Below are 18,649 nucleotides of genomic sequence, written 5' to 3' on the forward strand. Positions count from 1 at the left end.
TGTCAGATGTGGTCGGAATGGCAAGAAAGCCAAAAACAAAACAAAAGGTGGAGATGCAGGGCTCGGGGGGGGCTGCCGGAGGGCTAGAAGGCCAAGACGCCGCCGGACGAGCCTGGAGATGTGTCGGACGTGGCCGGAAAGTGAGCCACGCGCCGTCACGCGCCGGCGCGTGGGTGACAGTCCGACGGGGAAGATCGGCGCGTGGGGGCGCGTGAGACTCCGGTTGCCGGTGGGGTTTCCACTGGCGTGTAGATCAGCCTCCGGCGGTTCGGAATATGTGGTCGGTGCCCGGAAAAGAGGTCGCCGGAAAAATTCGCCGGAAAGGGTTGCCGGCGTGGTGGAGATCCGACGGCGATGAGGTTGTCCGGGGTGGTTCGGGAAGAGAGGGTTCGCCGGAATTGAGTACACGGCTAAACCGAAAAATTAGGTTTTCTCCTTTGGCTCTGATACCATGTTGAGAGAGAGAGAGAGAGAGAGAAAAAGGAGAAAAACCTTATTTTCATTCATCTAATCTCTACTTACAATTGAGAGATATATATATACAAGGCTAGGAGTCCTAACTACCATACATGTGACCTATATTAACAAGGAAAGATAGTATACTATACATACATTATATTCAACAATTCTATTCATGAATTTTCCATCCCAACAGGAGATTTTTTTAATGCCCATTCAACTGTTTCCTCACAAGAAAATCAATTACAAAGATTAGAGTGGTTTACCATTTTCCACCGTCTCTTCACAAGAAACTTCCTCTATTTAACCTGCCAGGAAAAAAAAAGAAACAGACCCTTAAAGGAGCACTGATATCCCAAACTTCTTGAGCAGGAAAACAATTCTGAATTCTTAGTACATAAGGAGTTGTAGAAATATTTGACTTGGAATTTCCCCTAATTTTCCTACCTCTGCATTCAAATTTTCTTCCTAGTGTGTGCAAGCACACAGCTTGAATGAGCTCCAAAAACTGATCCACTGCCTTTATCTCCCAACCCTGAAAATGAAGACTGAAATGAAGGGACCAATATGCTCCACCCTTCCCAACCTGCCACAAATCTGCTACTCTAGCATTTTTGGAGGATGTTAGACTGAAATGCAAAAGAAAGCCTCTTTCAAATAGCAGTACCCCATGCTTAAAATGGGTTTTGGGAAAAGGTGGATCAATTGGATTAGTTGATGCATTTCTTCACCAAGGTTCTCGGTTATAGCGAATGATACCTTGTCAGGGTTTTTTCAGAGCTCTAGGGGATTAAGGCAAGGAGATTTGCTTTCATCGTATTTGTTTGTGCTAGCCATGAAGACGCTTAGTTGTTTTCTTAGAAGGCCAAGGGAAGGTGTTTTTTTTTTTTTTTTTACTAGTTTCAAAGTGAACGGTAGAGATAGAGAGGGATTGGAGGTCTCTCATCTGTCTTTTGCCAGTGACAAATTGGTGGTTTGTGAGGCCTTTCACTTCCAAATGACCTATTTAAGTTGGTTGCTTATGTGGTTTGAGGCTATTTCGAGTTTGAAAATTAACCTAACCAAGAATGAGCTCATTCTGGTTCGGAGGGTGGAAGATTTGGAGGATTTGGCTTTTGACGTAGGTTGCAAAGTGGGTGTACTCCCGACCACATATTTGGGACTTTTGCTAGGCGCCTCTCATAATTCTTTGGCAGTTTGGGATGGGGTGGAAGAAAGGTTCCATGAAAGATTGGCAATGTGGAAAAGACAATATATTTCCAAAGGGGAGAGACTAATGTTGATTAGGGGTACGTTAGCTAGCTTGCCAATCTACTTTATATCTCTATTCCGAATGTTGAGGTTAGGATGTTTAAGGATGGAAAAAATCAAAAGGATTTTCTTTGGGGAGGTGGGACCTTAGAAAGTAAACCTCATTTAGTGAAGTGGATTACCGTTTGTTCAGACCAGAGGAAAGGGGCCTAGGAGTTAGGCACCTTCATTCGCTTAACAAGGCACTCCTTGTAAGTGGAATTATCACTTTGCAATAAAAAGGGAGGCCTTTTGGAGACAAATTATTTGTGGTAAATATGGGGAAATGGAAGGGGGTTGGTGCTCTTAAGGAAGTGAGAGGTGGCTATGGTGTTGGGTTATGGAAGACCATAAGGAAGTTGGTTAAGTTTTGAAAAGATAAATGGTGTGGCAATTAGCCTTTAAATGTGTTTTTTCTCTCCTTATTTGCCTTAGCTAACTCTAAAGAGGCTTAGGTGGTGGTCTTGTGGCTGCATTCTAATGAGAGCAGTGTTTGGATTCCTAACTTCTTAAGGTGTCTAAAGGATTGAGAGATTGATATTTTGGAGTGCTTTTTAGCAAGGTTACAAGATAAGGTGGTAGTTGAGGGAATAAGGTGTGTTGGGTGGGGGCAAAGTGTGCTACCTTCTTTGTTAAATCCCTTTATGCTAGCCTTGAGGCGGGAAGATCAATGTCGTTCCAGTAGGTGTTGTGTGGAATGTGTGGGATCTACCTAAGGTGAGCTTTTTTGCTTGGGAGACAATTTGAGTGAAAGCTTCAACACTCAACTAGCTACAAAGGAGGGGTTGGTCTTTGGCCAATAGATGCTTCTTTTGTCAAACTTATGAGGAGTCTATTGATAACATCCTTTTACATTGTGGTAAGGCAAGGGTGCTGTGACTCTTTTTTAAGGGTTTATTTGGGTGATGCATTCCATTGTAAGAGAGACTCTATTAGGTTGACATAGATCTTTGTTAGGAGAAAGTGAAAAAGTTTGGAAAGCAACACCATTATGGATTTTCTGGACATTATGGAAAGAGAGAAATAAAAGATCTTTTGAGAACGTGGAGCTTTTTGTTCAAAGACTAAAAATCTTGTTTATGTGCAACTTGTTAACTTGAACCAAACTGTTTATAAGCAAAAGCTCGATGTCCATAATTGATTTTATTGATTGGTTGGGTTTGATTTGAGGGAGTAGGTTTTTTGTTTTCCCTGTACTTTTTTGGCGCTTATTGGCGGCTGTTGTATACATGATGCGTACTTTGGTGCGCCCCCTTTTTGGCGTTTTTAATACTAATTTTATGTACTTATCAAAAAAAAAAAAAAATGCAGTCCCCCATGTGTCTATCCAGCTAGAACTTCTTTCTCAACCCATTCCTGATCAGAATAGACACCCATGTGTCTATGGTGGGATTACTTGCTAAACTCAATAGCAGTTTTTTACCTAACCGATTTGGGGGACCATTTTAATTCATACATTAGCATGCATTATTGGAGATGCTAACATATAATGAGTGTTGGTTGTATTGGATTTGGTATGGGCATTGGGCTGATGTTGTTGCTTTTCCAGAGTTTATTGTATGACCAGAGACTAGCAAATATCCTTTCTGATTAACATTTCCCTCTGTTTTGCTCTAGAAGTTAAGGAACCCTAATTACTGTTCAGTTGTCAAAACCTGCTTTTGGAGTTCTTAATTTCCAGATATTGTCATCAGCAGTCCAATATAAAAGCAGCTTTGAGTTGTGTTTTTATCTTGACAGCAGGTTTGGAAGCACAGGCTGTATTGAAGCTCACATTAATTGTTAATTTGGGAACATGTCGTGAGTGAAGATTTGGTTGTTCTGAACTATTATAGTAGGATTTAGTGTCAAAACTTTTGATGTATAATTTTTATTCTATTCTCTGGCTCAGGAAAATTGTTCTCTTGCTTTTGCTTCATATGTTGAACTGGTTATGCAAGAATTACTTTTGTAATGACCTTTACTGATCCTTTGTCACCTATTTCCTCTCTCTGAAGTTTTCCTTAGTTTTTGAGTTAATTGCGGGATTTTATTTTGCATTGAGTAATTTCACTTTTTCTGCCAAGAAAGTTGATGGATATCACATTTTCCTGACTGCTCAAATTTCTAAATCCTTTTATTTTTCCTGGAGTCCTATATTAGTTTAAATACAATCTTCATTATCATTGTTTTTGTTATTATCATTTTCATCAGTCAGTCACTAACATCAAATTATGTAATTTATCATCATCATCATCATCAGTTTAAATACAATCGTCTTCCTCGTCGTCCTCATCATCATTACCATCAATCCATTGTTTACTTGCATTGAATTATGTATTTTATTGAGCTAAAAAAATTCTTTTTTACATGCTCTTCCAGGTTTGACCAATCTACAAAGAAAGACATATTGCGTTTCATCTTGGACTTTGCTCTAAAGCTTTCTTCATATGCAAAGGTTTACGTAACTTTTAATTGGTTATTCTCATTCTGGTACTCGTATTTTAAGGGCTGTCTAGCTGTCCCTTCAATACCAACTTATGGAGAGAATGTCTCAAGTGCCTTTCTTTTATGTTAGGTTCTTTTTTATAATTTTCATGTATAATAGATTCCACCATTGTCATTTGGGATGAAACAATTACTGACGTTAATGTGTTTGGCAGCTGAGGATTTTATCTTTGCTTAAAGGAGTTGGTGGTGAAGTTATGCATATTAAAGATGTGGAGTTATTTCTGTCAGAACTTTTAAGAAGACGTAGTCAATATCATTTTGGGCTGAATGAACCATATCAAAAGCTATCAAAGATTGAAGTAGAAATCCTATGCCTTCTACTGGAGGTAAATAGAAGAGTCCTTTTACTTCTCATTTTTCATTTCATTTTATGTTTTTGCACTTGAAAAATACAATTTCTTTCTAAATACTCATGATATTTAATAAGAGTTTGGTCATCTATGTGCTGTAGGGCTGTGCTGTTCATGCTTCATCAGTTGGTGGATATGGTTTTGAAGATCATTTATTGAAGGCTTTGCAAGTATGTAGGAACTTGTATTGTTTGTTTCACATATGATTTCCAAGTATTTAAATCTCTGTTTTGGTTTCAGTTGCCGCTGGATGATATGTCTCTGGAAGACCCTGCTCTTGTTCAGCCTTGTATCACTGTTTTGAGGAAGCTCAATTCTCCTCTGTATAGTGGTCTGAAGATTGAGAAACAGGTTAGTTGTTTCTATAATCGATTCAATCCTCCGATTGGTCGTTTTGTACTTACCAAAAGCTTACCCTTAATTCAGTGACTTGGTTGAAAGATCATGGAAAATGTTTTAGCATGATAGAAAACAATGTCTTAATATTCTACACCAACCAGATAAAATCAGGATATGTAATGTGACAACATGTTGATAGACATGGCTAGACTTAAAAAAGTTTAGATTGATACACGTTGGATAGTTTTTTAAATATCTGTTAACATTTTGACTCATCAATTCACATGTCCAATATCTAGGAGTATTATTATCTATCTCATCTGATGACTTGAAATGTTGAAATATAAAAAAAACATCTTCATTCAATAAATGATGAATACAAGAAGGATGGACAATCCTTCAAAGGTGTACAAAAGTTTGATAAAAAGTAACCAAGTATCCAACACCACAACAAAAATAACCCCTCCTCTCAAGGGGTAAAATCGCTATACACTGGATAGAAAGACATTATACACCGAGGGAAGAAAATCTCCAATGAACAAGGCCAAGTGCATTGCTCCCTGTTTTGCTAACCGGTTAGCTGCTTGATTAGGTGAACAAGGAATCCAAGAGAAAAAGCTATCCAAATCCTTAGCAATGTCTATAATTTTTCCGCATCCATTGTCAAGCTTCATGAATCTCTCTCTCTATTTGACACCTAGGATATTATGGTGGCAGAATCTCCCTCCACTAGTAGATTGGATAAGGCTTAAAGCTTTCGCTTGCTGCAAACCCTCCAATAATCCTAATATCTCTGCCCCAATATCCAACCCTGCTTCTGCATGCTTAGAGTAAGCTCCCGACATTGCACCTAAATGAGTTGTAATTGCTCCTCCTATACCTAATTGTCTAAGATTACCAAAGGAACAATTGTCAAAGTTTAACTTAACTGAACCCACTAGGGGGGTTAACCAATCCCTTGTTATGTTCTCTTTGACCTATTTGTCAGCAAACACTCTTCTAATATAACATTAAGATATGTAAAGGAATATCTGCAAAAGGCTAGGTCCATGAAGAAGAGAAAAAGGTAAATTTGATCCCTTATGACATTCATAGATTTCCATCTTCCTGAAATATCTGCATTCCTCTCCAACCAAACAAAACATACCAAGGATAAAACAATTGCCCACCAAAGAATTTTCCCTCTAGCTTGGTTGTCAAAGCCTTTAACAGAGACCCCAACATTTCTGCTATGCCTTTAGGAGGAATCCCCTCAAGATTGTTGTGCTGAACAATCTATGCCAAAGATGTAGTGTAGTGGGACAATGGAGAAAAGAGGGTCAACTAATTCACTATTCTTCAAACAAAGTACACATTGGTCTATATTAAGAGCTTTGTAGGGCCTCCTCAATCAAAGCAAATCATTGGTATTAACCTTCTTAATACACATAAAAGCCTTAACCTTAGGAGGAGCTTTTGAGTTCCAAATTAATTTTATTGATGTATCTAAATATTTGTTGACATATTGTTGATGTTCTATTATCCACATTCCTCTTGTATCTTATTGATGTTTGCATGTGGGTATATGAACATTGTTTTTTAGAACTTATTGCTTTAGGGTACTCTTTTTGGCTTTTGTAAAAAGAGTAAAAGTTGAACTTGGAAAGGAGACCAAGTGCAACCTCCTCTACTAAGGTTTGAGGATATTTAGTGGGAAAGAAAAGTGCTATGAATAATGAAAATATTCATGTATTTACTCTTTAAATATTAGACATAAAATGAGGATATTCATTTGTACAGCTAGATGCATATGGGAAAAATGAAAAGGTGGAAAACATCTGAGTAAACTTTATGAAGCTACTAGCTAGGTAGAGCGGGAAGACAAAACTGATTTCAGTAAGTTGTATCAGTTCCTCTTTCCCAAAGGGTAGAAGGGTTACGCCTAAAAGTCATGTATGAGTCAAATAGGGCCTTTAGACTTGAGGTTATGATTTTGGCAGTTAAAATATAAAACACGAGGTTATGAACTTGGTCACAAGTAGACATGCTGGAAGATGAGGCACCTTAGGTGATCCTTCCTACATGTGCTATAAATGTTGACATTTTGAGTTAATAAAATATGCATTAATTCCCTTAGCAGTCTATTGATGATAAATATTTACACAAACATATGTAAGTGCATATAACACAAACATATGTATATGTATACACATGTACTTATTTAGGGTTTCATTCATAGCAGAAACAATGTGGGATAGTGTGGAAGAAAGATTACGAAGAAGACTTTCGTTGTGGAAAAGAGAATATATTTCAAAAGGGGGAAGGTTGACTCTAATTTAGAGTACCCTTTCTAGTTTGCCTATTCATTTGATGTCTTTGTTTAGCATGCCTAGGAAGGTTAGATTGAGGTTGGAGAAGATTCAAAGGGATTTCCTTTAGAAGGATGAGCTTTACAAAAAAAGATGCATATAGTGAAATGATTGATCGTTTGCAAGGAGAAAAGAAAAAAAGAGGGGGGTGGGGGGTTAGGAATCAAAAGTCTTTCTTTGCTTACTAGGGCGCTCATGGGGAGATGGTGTTGGAGATATGCTTTTGAAGAAGAAACCTTTGGGAAAAGGATCATTCAAGGAAAGTATGGAGAGGAGGGGGTAGTTTTATTGCCAAGGGAGGGAGGAGCGTGGGTGTGGGCAACAATTTTAAAAGGTGCGCTTAAAGCACGTCTAGGCTTAAGGCGCAACTACTCCTTAGTTATAGTGCCTTGCTTGCCAAGACATGTGCCTTGTTGAAGAGGTGTGCCTTGTCAATTTTACTTTTCCTTTTTAGTCACTTCTACTTTTGAAATTTCTAGTTGTATATTGAAATTTATATAATTTCATTTCTTTTTTATTTGAAGGTTCTTATAAATATTTGGAGTTTTATTTTTTTTTTTAATAGATTGGATTAGATTTTGAATCATATTTTATAAAAATTATATGCATCTCAGGTCACATTTCACTTCACAATTTGCACAGCCTTGTTTTGCGCCTAAGCTATAGGAGACTTTTGTGCCTTAGGTGTGCCTTGTGCCTTTTAAAACTATCCATGAGAGTTTGAAAAAGTATTAGGAAACGATGGGACTTGGTTGATTGTAGAATATCTTTTGGGATGGGAGATTGGACGAGTTGAAGTTTTGGAAGGATAAGTGGTGCATGGATGAACCCTTTTGTATGGTTGTGCCTTCCTTGTTTGCGCCTTCCTTGTTTGCCTTAACTTCGTCAAAAGAGGCATGAGTGGTAGATGTTTGGGATGATTTAGGTGGAGGGGGGAGGGGGCGGGCAATTGGAATCTATGTTTTGGTAGACATGACTGATTGGGAGCTTGATCATATAAAGGCTAGTTTCTTGAGGCTAAAGGGGAGGGCAATGAAGAGGGAAGAGAAGGATAGAGTGATATGGATGAATTCTAGGAATGAGGCCTCTTCCATCAAGTCATTATATTCCATCATGGAGTTGGGGTATGTAATTCCTTTCCTAGTGACCATGATTTGGAATTCATGGGTCACACCAAAAGCGAGTGTTTTTGTTTGGGGCAAAGTGTTGATTAGGGATTAGCTTCAGAAGAGACAGTGGTTGTTGGTGAACAAATGTATCTTTTGTGAAAGCAGAGAGGAATCGATAGATCACATCTTCATTCATTGTGTTAGGTTCTTTGACATCTTCTATTCCCTTACTTCGGCATTGTACGGGTCGTTTCTTCTATAGTCAAGGAAACACTTTGAAGTTGGCATGACTCCTTTGTGGGGAGAAAATATAAGAAGTTTTGGAGAGCCACTCTCCTATGCACTTTTTGGACTGTTTCAAAGAAAAGAAAGGGTGTTTGAAAGTTCGGAGCAGACGATTCAAGAGCTAAAATGCACTTTCTTTGGTTGTCTTGTATCTTGGGTTTGTTTTTACATAGGGGAAGACTCAATGCATTTATTTGAATTTGTTGATTGAGTGGGCACTAGATTAGAGTGGGAGCTGTGTTCTTTTGTATTCTCCCTTTGTTTTGTTTTTGCCTTGTGGTACCCTTGTATAAATATTGTGTACTGTGGTGTATGGCTTCTTTCCCCATTGTTAATAATATTTTCTTACTCATGAAAAAAATGTATACAGGTACACAAATTATAGATATAATAGTAGGTGCCTATAAAAGGAAGGGACACAACTTAACTGGGCACAACTTAAGTGCATTGATAATATCAAAGTGCACTGAGGGCAAGGAACTACAAAACAAAGTTAAAGCTAAAGTTGCCCTAGGCTCTATCTAAGCTGTCAATGGAGTGCACAGAGACATTGTTAGCCCCCAACACTTCCCAAGACAAGCAGAATAAAAAACAAATGATGCCATCTTTTTTCTGTCTATAAGAAGTTCTTTGAACCCTAAAAAATCCTCCCATTCCACTCTTTCAACAAGAATTCAAACAAGCAAAGGGTGGCTAGTCTCCATGTCTTCTCCCTCTTTCTCTTTATCACAGAATTGCAAATCCAGCTACACCTTAACCTTTTAAGGGAGCACCCATGAAACAATAAACCAAGAGAAGCCCAAACAGAAAGCTGCAAGGAGATATGGTTGGTCGACTCTTCCCTGTGCTTGCACAGGTAGTGCCAATAAACAAGGGACATCCATGCCTCTTAAGCTAATTGGTTGTAAGGATTTTCTCCCAAATTCCCTGCTAACAAAATAAAAAATAAATAAAATAAAACAAAACCAAAAACTGGCTTTAGATGGAGCATTTGACGTCCATACCTTTATAGCAAGTACCTCCATAGAAAGAAACGAGGAAAGGTGCACATGAACTGAGAGAATTGCCAAGGGACTTAACCAAGAAGCCACTACTTGCATCCCTCTATGTCAACTGTTTAGTATAACAACCACTTGGTTCATTACCTACATTTATATGTGCAGTGTCTAACTAGAGTGTTTGCTTGTTTTTTCTTTGTTTTTTCTTATATTTGATTACTTGTAGTTTTGTTTTTCTCTGGTGGGAGGATTCCTCATCCTTCTCTTGTACTTCCTTTTATCAATATATTCCTTTGTCGTTTCCTATGAAAAAAAAAATATGTGCTGTGTCAATATATTTCTTTTAGGAGTTCAGTTTGCTTGTGCAGTATAGGGTTTTTTTTTTTTAATTTTTTTTTAATTATAGACAAACAAAATAAACTTATGGTTAAAGATAAATATCGGTTTTTATGGAAATATCAGTGATTAGATTTTATGGGCATATCAGGAAATGCCGAAAAATATTTGATTAAAAAATATTGGTGGAATGGAAATTGATCAAAACTCTAATAAATGATAAAATAAGTAATAATAAATATATTAAAATCTTTTATTGAACGAACAATCTACATACTTTTATATATAGGGTTAATTTCTCTCACTTCTCTTGAGGTTTTGGCTGAATGCATATGATCACCATTGGTTTGAAAATTTGTCAAACACCTTCACTATCCTTCTCATTTGTTATTTTCACTCTTCTCCCCTTTGACTCAAAATAATTGAGGTATTTGATCAAATTTCAAATAAACCTTAGGGGAGGTGAGTGAAATTTATATTTTATATATATATATAAAATAAAATTTATGTTTGATAATAATATATAAATTTTGAAAATATATTTAATACTAAAATAATGATGTATCTAATTTAAATATCTTCAAGAATATAAAAATATGATTACATGTATATGATTTTTTTTATTTAAATTTTTTTTTGTATATTTTATTTAATTATTTATGACAGTTTTTTTATTTTCAATAATAAGTTAAATGGAACTTGTGCATATATTAACAGTTGTATCTTTGCCTTGATGGTAAGTTTCTATCACTTCAAACCGGCAATCTTGAGTTTGGATCCCATCAGCCATTCAAAATTTTGAATTTGGCTTGTGTCTGGCAGTAGGGTGGAGGGGAGTTGAGTGGAATACAACGATAAATCGGAAAATGGCAGGAATATGATGATAAATTGGGAAAATTGTGAAAAATCAGTGATAAATTGGAAAAAATCGCCAAAAAATGAAAATTAAGGATTGAATCAAATTTTCTTCCTTAAATATTGTGTAGGTGGGGCCCAATACAAGATTTTTTTTGTTAAAATTTCAGTGCAAAATCATGATATTTGCATCCTTGAACATGGTTGGGGGGAGCCCCTATTTATGTACATCCTCATCCACAATAAGAGATACAAAGAAATGAGAATTTTAGCGGATGATCCTGCATTTATTTGTTTTCAAAGTCTTCTTCCAAATTGTCCAAAATACGCATGATGGGAGAACCCTATAAAGCTTCTTCTGTTTTTTTACCCATAAAAGAACCATGTCACTTAGATGGCACTTTTACTGAACATGGCATCACCCATGCAACCCTAAGCAAGGAGAAAATCAAATCCCATATGCCTCGGGCTTAGGCACAATGAAGGATTCCTCTTCCATGCTAAGAGAACATTGGTGCAAAGAAAACATTGGTTCACCAGAGACCTTCCTCTTCTTTGCAATTGGTCCAATGTCAAAACCTTTCCTCAAGAAGCTTCCCATACAAAGAAACCTACTTTGGTCAGAACTGTAGGGTTCCAATTATTCTTCAAAGGGAAAGATACCACTCTTTCTCTCCCCCGGAAAGGACACCTTTTACTAAAGAACGAATCACTTACTAAAATGTTAAAAATGTAAGATCTTGTATTCAATCCTTTTTTTAGGGAAAAATTGAACTAACCTCCTATGCGATTTACTAAAACTATGGGACCTCTCCTCATATTTGAAATGGGATGATAACCTCTTCTGAGGTACCATCTTCTAATAGAAACCTCCCTTTCATTAGTTAAACAATTTGTCTGACGTACCAAACTTGCTGACATCATCAAGGGCATGTTTAAACATTATTTTTATCTTTAAGTGTAAATGAACCAGGTAAAAAATCCAATTCATTCACTAGCGAACTATTTATATTTATGTTTTTTTCTTTTGCTTTTATTCTTTGTTTTCTTTCTGTCATGAGCCAGAATTACTACTTTTTGGCAATGACTCATTCATGCATCAATCATTCGCCAGCGAATAACTGATTGTAACATAGTTGTGATTTCTTTTCAGATATTTCATTTTTTTTAAGGCAAATGAAGCTGCATGTGGATTCTTGTTTTATAGATTGGAATTTCATTCAATTTCTTACTGTATGCAGGAGCTGTTGTTTCGAGATCTTGTATTTCTGTTCCGGAATGCTAATTGCAATATACAAAATGCCACTAGGGAGGCATTGTTGCGCATCAAGGTTAGTTCGTCTATCTCTTTATGTTATTATTAAGGATGAAAAAATCGCAAAATATCAGGTTTTGGTTGTCACCAAAGCGACAAATGGTAGTGAAACATCAATCGACTGATTTTTGCTGATATTTCAGTATAAATCGGTTTTTAGCTGATTTTTCGGCAATTTCCCCACTTTTTTGGTTAGTGAACCCTCATGCAGGCTTGGTCAACATGCACCGCTCCTTTTTTTGTTTAGCTAATGCCCCTCTTTGCTTGGTCAAAGCTTTAAAATTGAAATTGGCTTATGGGGAGGTGAATCAAACCCAAGACAAAAGGTTCAAAGTGAACCTTTGATAACCATTGGGGCAAATTTGCCCTTAATAATGTAAATGGACAAAAAAGTGTATATATATATATATATAGAAATCAATCAGAAAAACAAAATATTGGAAGAATATTTTAATAAATAAATTAATTCTAATTATTTTATTTTTAAATTTCATTTAATTGATTACCAAAAATATAAAAGTTAGCATGATAATTTTCTTAACATGTCTTCTTTTTATAGTTTTCATCAATTTTTATTTTATCAATATTTTTTGTCAAAATTTGCATCGATATATCCTGATATATCCATTAAAATCGATATTTTCATTCTTGGTTATTATTATTTTCTTTTATATGTAAAAAGAATAGTTATATTAAAAGTACTTGAAAAAGGTGCACCAAAGTACAAATGAAGTATACAACTAGCACCTAACGACAAGCGAAAGAAAAAGTGCAATGACCCATCACCCAAAACAAGACTAATGCCCTAAAGACCTAAAATGAAATAGAGTGGCCCCAGACAACCTTCTTGCAAGCTTCTTCATTTCCCTTTCAAATTTTGAAGATGAAGGATTCTTCCTGCTCTTCCCTCCTTGTCGGTCCCTCATCTCTTTCCTAGCTTTCATTGTTCTAAGGAGAGGCAAGATCTCACCCTTGAAACCTGCTATTGGCATGGCCAACCAGTTACTGAAAGCTGCGAGGTTCCTTAATGATCAATCCTCTAGAGGAACCTCCTTTCTCAAAACCAAATCAAGACATGCCCGCTCTTCCCTTGCCGTCTCACCCACTTTGGCTCCAGTCAACCTCACCGTAGCCATTTCAAACTCCATTTAGGTGCCATCCATCAAAACCATCCTTAGAGGGCCATTACCGTCTCCCAAAGAGGCAACGGCTAAACCCACCTCACCTCGCTCTAAATCAAGACCAAGACCAAGACCAATCCTAGAGAGAGGAGGAGAAGCTGCCCACATCTCCAAAGAGGGAATAGAGAGAGAGAGAGAAATAGTACCAGGGTGTCTGGCTGCTTCCGCCATGAGGGCCACATTGGTGCTTGAGAGATGAACCATCAATGAAGAGAGCTTAGGCTGTTGGAAAATGTGCCCTCTAGAGACGAAAGAAGCCTCAAATAGAGCCAACTCCTCCACTAGGCTGGTCTTAGAACCAACATCATGGCCCTACTCAACATGACCCTCACCTTCACCTTGGGCGTCACAAAGAACAAGAAGGCTCTGGGCCTTCTTATAACATACTTGACCTACTCCACAAGCTTCTTGAGAAATTAAAAATCATGACCTTTCCAATGGGCTACTTGATGGTTGAGTTACTTCACATGAGAAACCTTTAAAGATTTGGGCCTCTTTCAAGCCCTCAAAGCACACTTCTTCTTGCCCTTCAACTACCCCACTTAGGTCTCCCTTAAAACTGGCCACTCCCAAACAACTCTCACCGTAGACAACTTGCCTCACATCATCATCACCCTTTACAACTTTCTCTAGCCCACTACCTACCATAGCCTTTTCAACCTCATCAACCACTTCCAGATCTTTTCCCTTTCTCCACCCACCACATAACAACAAAGCATCTGTCTCTATTTGCACTTATGGAACCTTCAGGTTCTTATCAATGCATGACACTCCTCCAGACCAAAGCACCCACTGCTCAGAACCACTTGAGAAAACAACAGTAGGAATTCCCACCACAACTAAATGGCATAACAAGACATGCTCTCCACCACCTGCAACGAATCAAGCGACCTTCTCTTGTTTGATCTCATCAAAACTCTTTTGATGAGTAGTGTCTTCATTTGCTGCAAAAAGGCCACCACAACTATCCCTAGGTTTTTTGAACCTCCTAACACCACAAATACAAATGAAGGCTCACCACTCTTAGCCATACTTCCTTGGTGCGCGTTCCTTTCTAAAAACACTCTACCTCTAGGATCCACCTATCCAAATGTGACACCTTATCCTTATACTTTCTTAAACCTCTTAAAAGCACCATCTCGACTTCAAAACTATCCTTAAAATCAAATAAGAGGAGAACACTCCCTAGCAAGGAAATTCTTGCTCTCCCTTTCAGAGTCCAACTATGACCCATCCATTTCCTCAATGTAAACAAATGTAGAGTGGGGTTTGAATAATCTGCCCATCTCCCAACTACACAGTGTCTCAAATGCTCCTCCTTGAGATGAACCTCCTTATTTCCAATTTGAATCTATTGAATCCATCGTTTGGGCTCATAATAAATTAAAAGTTGCTCCTACCACCCAACCTAGAGCCTTGAGCATTGTACAAGGATGTGTTGTAGGAGTAGCCCATTACCTTCTGGGTGGAATTGCCACAACATGGGCGTTCTTCTTAACAAGAATTATTGCAGTTGGATAATGGCTAGAAGGTATGAAAGGCATTATGGCATTAAGATTTCCAAGGCTTAGCTTAGGACCCCACTACTCGTCGTATTTGATTAGATAGCTTAACTCACCACACCATGCTCTTTCTTAAACAAGTGTGCAAAAGAACCTTTTCCTTAGATCTTTGAGCTACTACCTCTCTCTATAGGCCTTACGATAGTTGCGGAAAGAAGCTTCCTTTCCTTTAAGGAGGAAACTCTACTCACAGCTGTGGTTATGTGCCAAGTTCAGGTGAGGTAATGGATCCTCTTTCAGAGCTTGTTACTCGTAAGTAGACAATGAAGCTTCTTAGCTAGGATAAACACCGCCCCAAGGATACCCTTTCCTTTAGGGAAATTCAGGGTGAACCTCTTGTCCTCTATAGAGCTAACCAAGCAGAAAATGAACCTCCTTACCCCATCTGAACAAAGTTTGAGCCTGAAATCCCTCCCATCTTCAACCCAATCTTTGCTTCTCACCTTTCCATCCTCATGCCGACAACAAGCTTCCACTCCTTCCAACAATTGACACAAACTTTGGTCCCTAAACCTAATCCACAAGGACACATCTTTGCATCTTTCTAAAATTTCCCTTTCAATTTCATTCTAGCCACCTCTACTAAGATTTCAAACGACTTGGAGTTCACTACAAACCAAATCCTACCTCTTCTCATCTCTCATGTTGAGAGGACTTCCCTTTTACTAATAGAGTTGATGGAGACCAAGTGTTCTGTGTTGAGGGTTTTCATGACACTACATGGAAGTGGAGTCCTTTCTAGGACATTAATATGGGTGGGTTGACCCTGTAAAATGGAATTTTTAGCTCTGTTTGAGAAGTGTTTTTGAAAATAGTTTTGAAAAACAGTTTTTGAGAACAAGTTTAAAAAATTGTTCTGTAATGTTGTGTAAAACAAAAGTTTGTTTGGGAACTTGAAATGTTTTTTAATCTATTTCTATGTTTTTAAATATGTTTTAAAACTAACTTTCAAATGTAGTGTTTTATTTTTAATCATTCTTCATATTTATATGATTATTTTTTAGAACAACCCTAAAAAAAAAGTGAAAATAACTTAAATAGCTAAAAGATGTTCTCTAATAACACCCTGTTTTCTATTTTTAAGAATAGAAAATTGTTTTCTGTTTTGCCAAACGGGTCTTCCTTTTTTTTTTTTTTGATTTTTTTTTTTTTTGGGAAAACAGAAAGCTCTTTTCAAAACAGTTACCAAATAGGACCTTTATCTCGTGTTATGATGTCATACTTGTTTTCAAACTTGTAATTCTAGATTTGACTTGAATTTCCTACATATTCACGTCCTTCTATTTAAATGTGCAATAGATTTTTCTCTATCTTGCTTATAAAATAGCTCAATTATGAAGAATGGTTGCATCAGTTTTGAAACAATTGAAAGTATTGGTGAGATTTTTGTTGCTAACAGTTTACCTAGCACATGTACAAGTATGCATTTACCTTGCCAATTGATTTATTTATGTAGTACAAGCCATAACTCTTCCATTATGTAATACAAGCCATAACTCTTCCAAGTGTTCTCAGTCACATACATGAAAACTCTAGTTCTAAAAGGATGGAAGAAAAGAAATGCTTGTAGTGCTGAAGGAAGGAAACCTTTTGAAAAGTGTTCTTTAGGGAACTAACTGAGCTTAAGTAACTTCTTCTCCTTATTTTTTTTTGTGTGTTATTCATCGATAGACAAGATGAAAAAATATATAAATTGAAAGGCACCTAACAAAAAGCAACCTGCTGCATGGGAAGGATACAAGGCACACCAAGACCAACTAATAAAACAGTTTTTACAATAGCTAGACTAGTCAATGTCTAAACTATCTACAAAATTGTGAAGAGAAAAATTATCTATTCCTATCTTGAGGCTGCATCATGAAAACAAAGTTGTGAGAAATTTTTGCCACCACTTCTAATCGTCCCAAGTGTCAAAAGTTCTTTTTCTATCTTTTCATATGGTCCAAATTCACCTGATCAGAGCCATTGCCCAAACGGCCTTGTTGCCTGTAAAGTTGTCATGCTAGCTAAGTTAATATCCCTTTGAGTTGCTCAGGGATGCACCCAACTCAGCTTAATAGGGAAAACACCAACTCCTTAAAAAGCTTGCAATAATTAAAAGAATGTGTTTAGCTGACTCCTTCATAAGCTTGCAGAGATATCACTAGTTAATCATTGTCCAAGCTCATCTTGTTGCTTGCTTATAATTTTTTCCCTCACCACCTCCTATTTAAAAGATCTACCTTGGAAGTAGCTTTGGGACTCCAAATCTCTTTGTAGGGAAAAAGAAAAGCAATTGCAAAAACAAGGTTTTCACTGAGAAAATACCATTCTGAGAAGCCATCTAAACTAACTAATTCCTAGAGTGGCTTGTTATAAACGTCAACTGCAACAGATGGAGAAAGGGTGCCATGAACTCCACTTCCACTAAATGTTCCCTTTCTAAATCTAAGGTTCCTATCACCCCCAGCCCACACCTCAGCCCCAACACTCCACCACCCTCTTGGTTTCCAATAGCAGTCCATGTGTATTTTAAAGTGGGAAGCTTGGTAAAGTAACAACTGTATAGGGGTGTTATCCACACACTGCATGATTATCAAATTGAAGTTGAAGTACCACTACTTGAGTAGAACCCCTCTGCTTTTTTGGCATGTCAGGCTGACTATTAACTTCACAATGATTCAGTTATTAATAGAATTTAATCTTTCCTTTTATATTTAGATGACATGCCAAGATGCCATTCACATTTTTTTCTACAGTTTTGTTTCATGAATATCGAATAGAATGCTTCTGAATTATCCTATATCATGAATTGACAGAACTTTGTGAGTAGTGATTTTGGTGCTTGTCTGCTTGACCATATTTTGTTGTGTTAGGAAGTCTGGGTTTTGCTGTTATTGGTTTGTGGTTATCTCAATAAAGATTCATGTGGATACCTGAGTTTTTGTCTCGAAGTTCTGTATGACTGTTTAGTTAATTCTCTGTGGTCTGTTAAGCCTGTAAGATGACACCACTTACGAATGAATCAAGAAAAAAAAAAAGAAGTGATTTGAATTTTCCTAGTTAGCTTGTTACTTGTCCTGCTCATGTTGTTATATAGTTTTGAGAAGAACATGTCAAAAGTTAAATGTTCCATGGAACCTGAGGAACTCCTGAGGGAATTTTGTCAGCTTCTGTATTGGTTTATCTGTTTGGAATTTGTGATTTATGCTAGAATCAAGACATCTTTAGAACATGTTTGCTCCTATGAATAAATTCAAGCAATGGATGGTTGACTCATTTGCACTCTTTTGTTGCTGCAGATTACATGTTCCACTCTAGTCCAGTTGCTTGATTCTGTTTTTGAACAGGAGGGTTTCCTGATTGGTTCAGTATGTGGAAAGAAAAAAAGGAAAGCAATAAAGCTTCATAAATCTGACCTACACAATGATGTTATTTGCAAAGATGAAAATGCACTCTCTTTTCTTACCTCTCTCCTCGATATTTTGCTACTCAAAAAAGACATAGAGAACAGGTATTCAGGAGTTTAGTCTGATTTTATTTTATTTTTTAATTTTGGACTATCTGGATTGCTAGTTCATTAAAGTTGTTGAACTATCAATTTTCTTAGAAGTTTAAGCTATTAGGATTTGGGCCTGATAATTAGGCAAATAAATAGGTATGGGGAGGACTTGAATCCAAGATGTCTGGTTAACCAAAAGTCTGATGTCATGTTGTGTTATCAACTTTTCTAAAAGCTTTAAGCTGTTAGAA

General features: G+C 37.1%; 1 protein-coding gene across 1 annotated transcript in view; it reads left to right on the plus strand.

The window, feature by feature from the left end:
* LOC100256070 (uncharacterized protein At3g06530) overlaps positions 1-18,649 on the plus strand; it is an 81,020-nt gene that overhangs the window by 46,495 nt on the left and 15,876 nt on the right. The window contains exons 23-28 of the mRNA XM_010663957.3: positions 4,111-4,186; positions 4,392-4,565; positions 4,691-4,759; positions 4,830-4,940; positions 12,101-12,190; positions 18,199-18,410. Coding sequence (XP_010662259.1) covers positions 4,111-4,186; positions 4,392-4,565; positions 4,691-4,759; positions 4,830-4,940; positions 12,101-12,190; positions 18,199-18,410 — 732 coding nt within the window. The remainder of the gene's footprint in view (positions 1-4,110; positions 4,187-4,391; positions 4,566-4,690; positions 4,760-4,829; positions 4,941-12,100; positions 12,191-18,198; positions 18,411-18,649) is intronic.

Source organism: Vitis vinifera, chromosome 16, assembly GCF_030704535.1.
Source record: "Vitis vinifera cultivar Pinot Noir 40024 chromosome 16, ASM3070453v1".
Lineage (NCBI taxonomy): Eukaryota > Viridiplantae > Streptophyta > Magnoliopsida > Vitales > Vitaceae > Vitis > Vitis vinifera.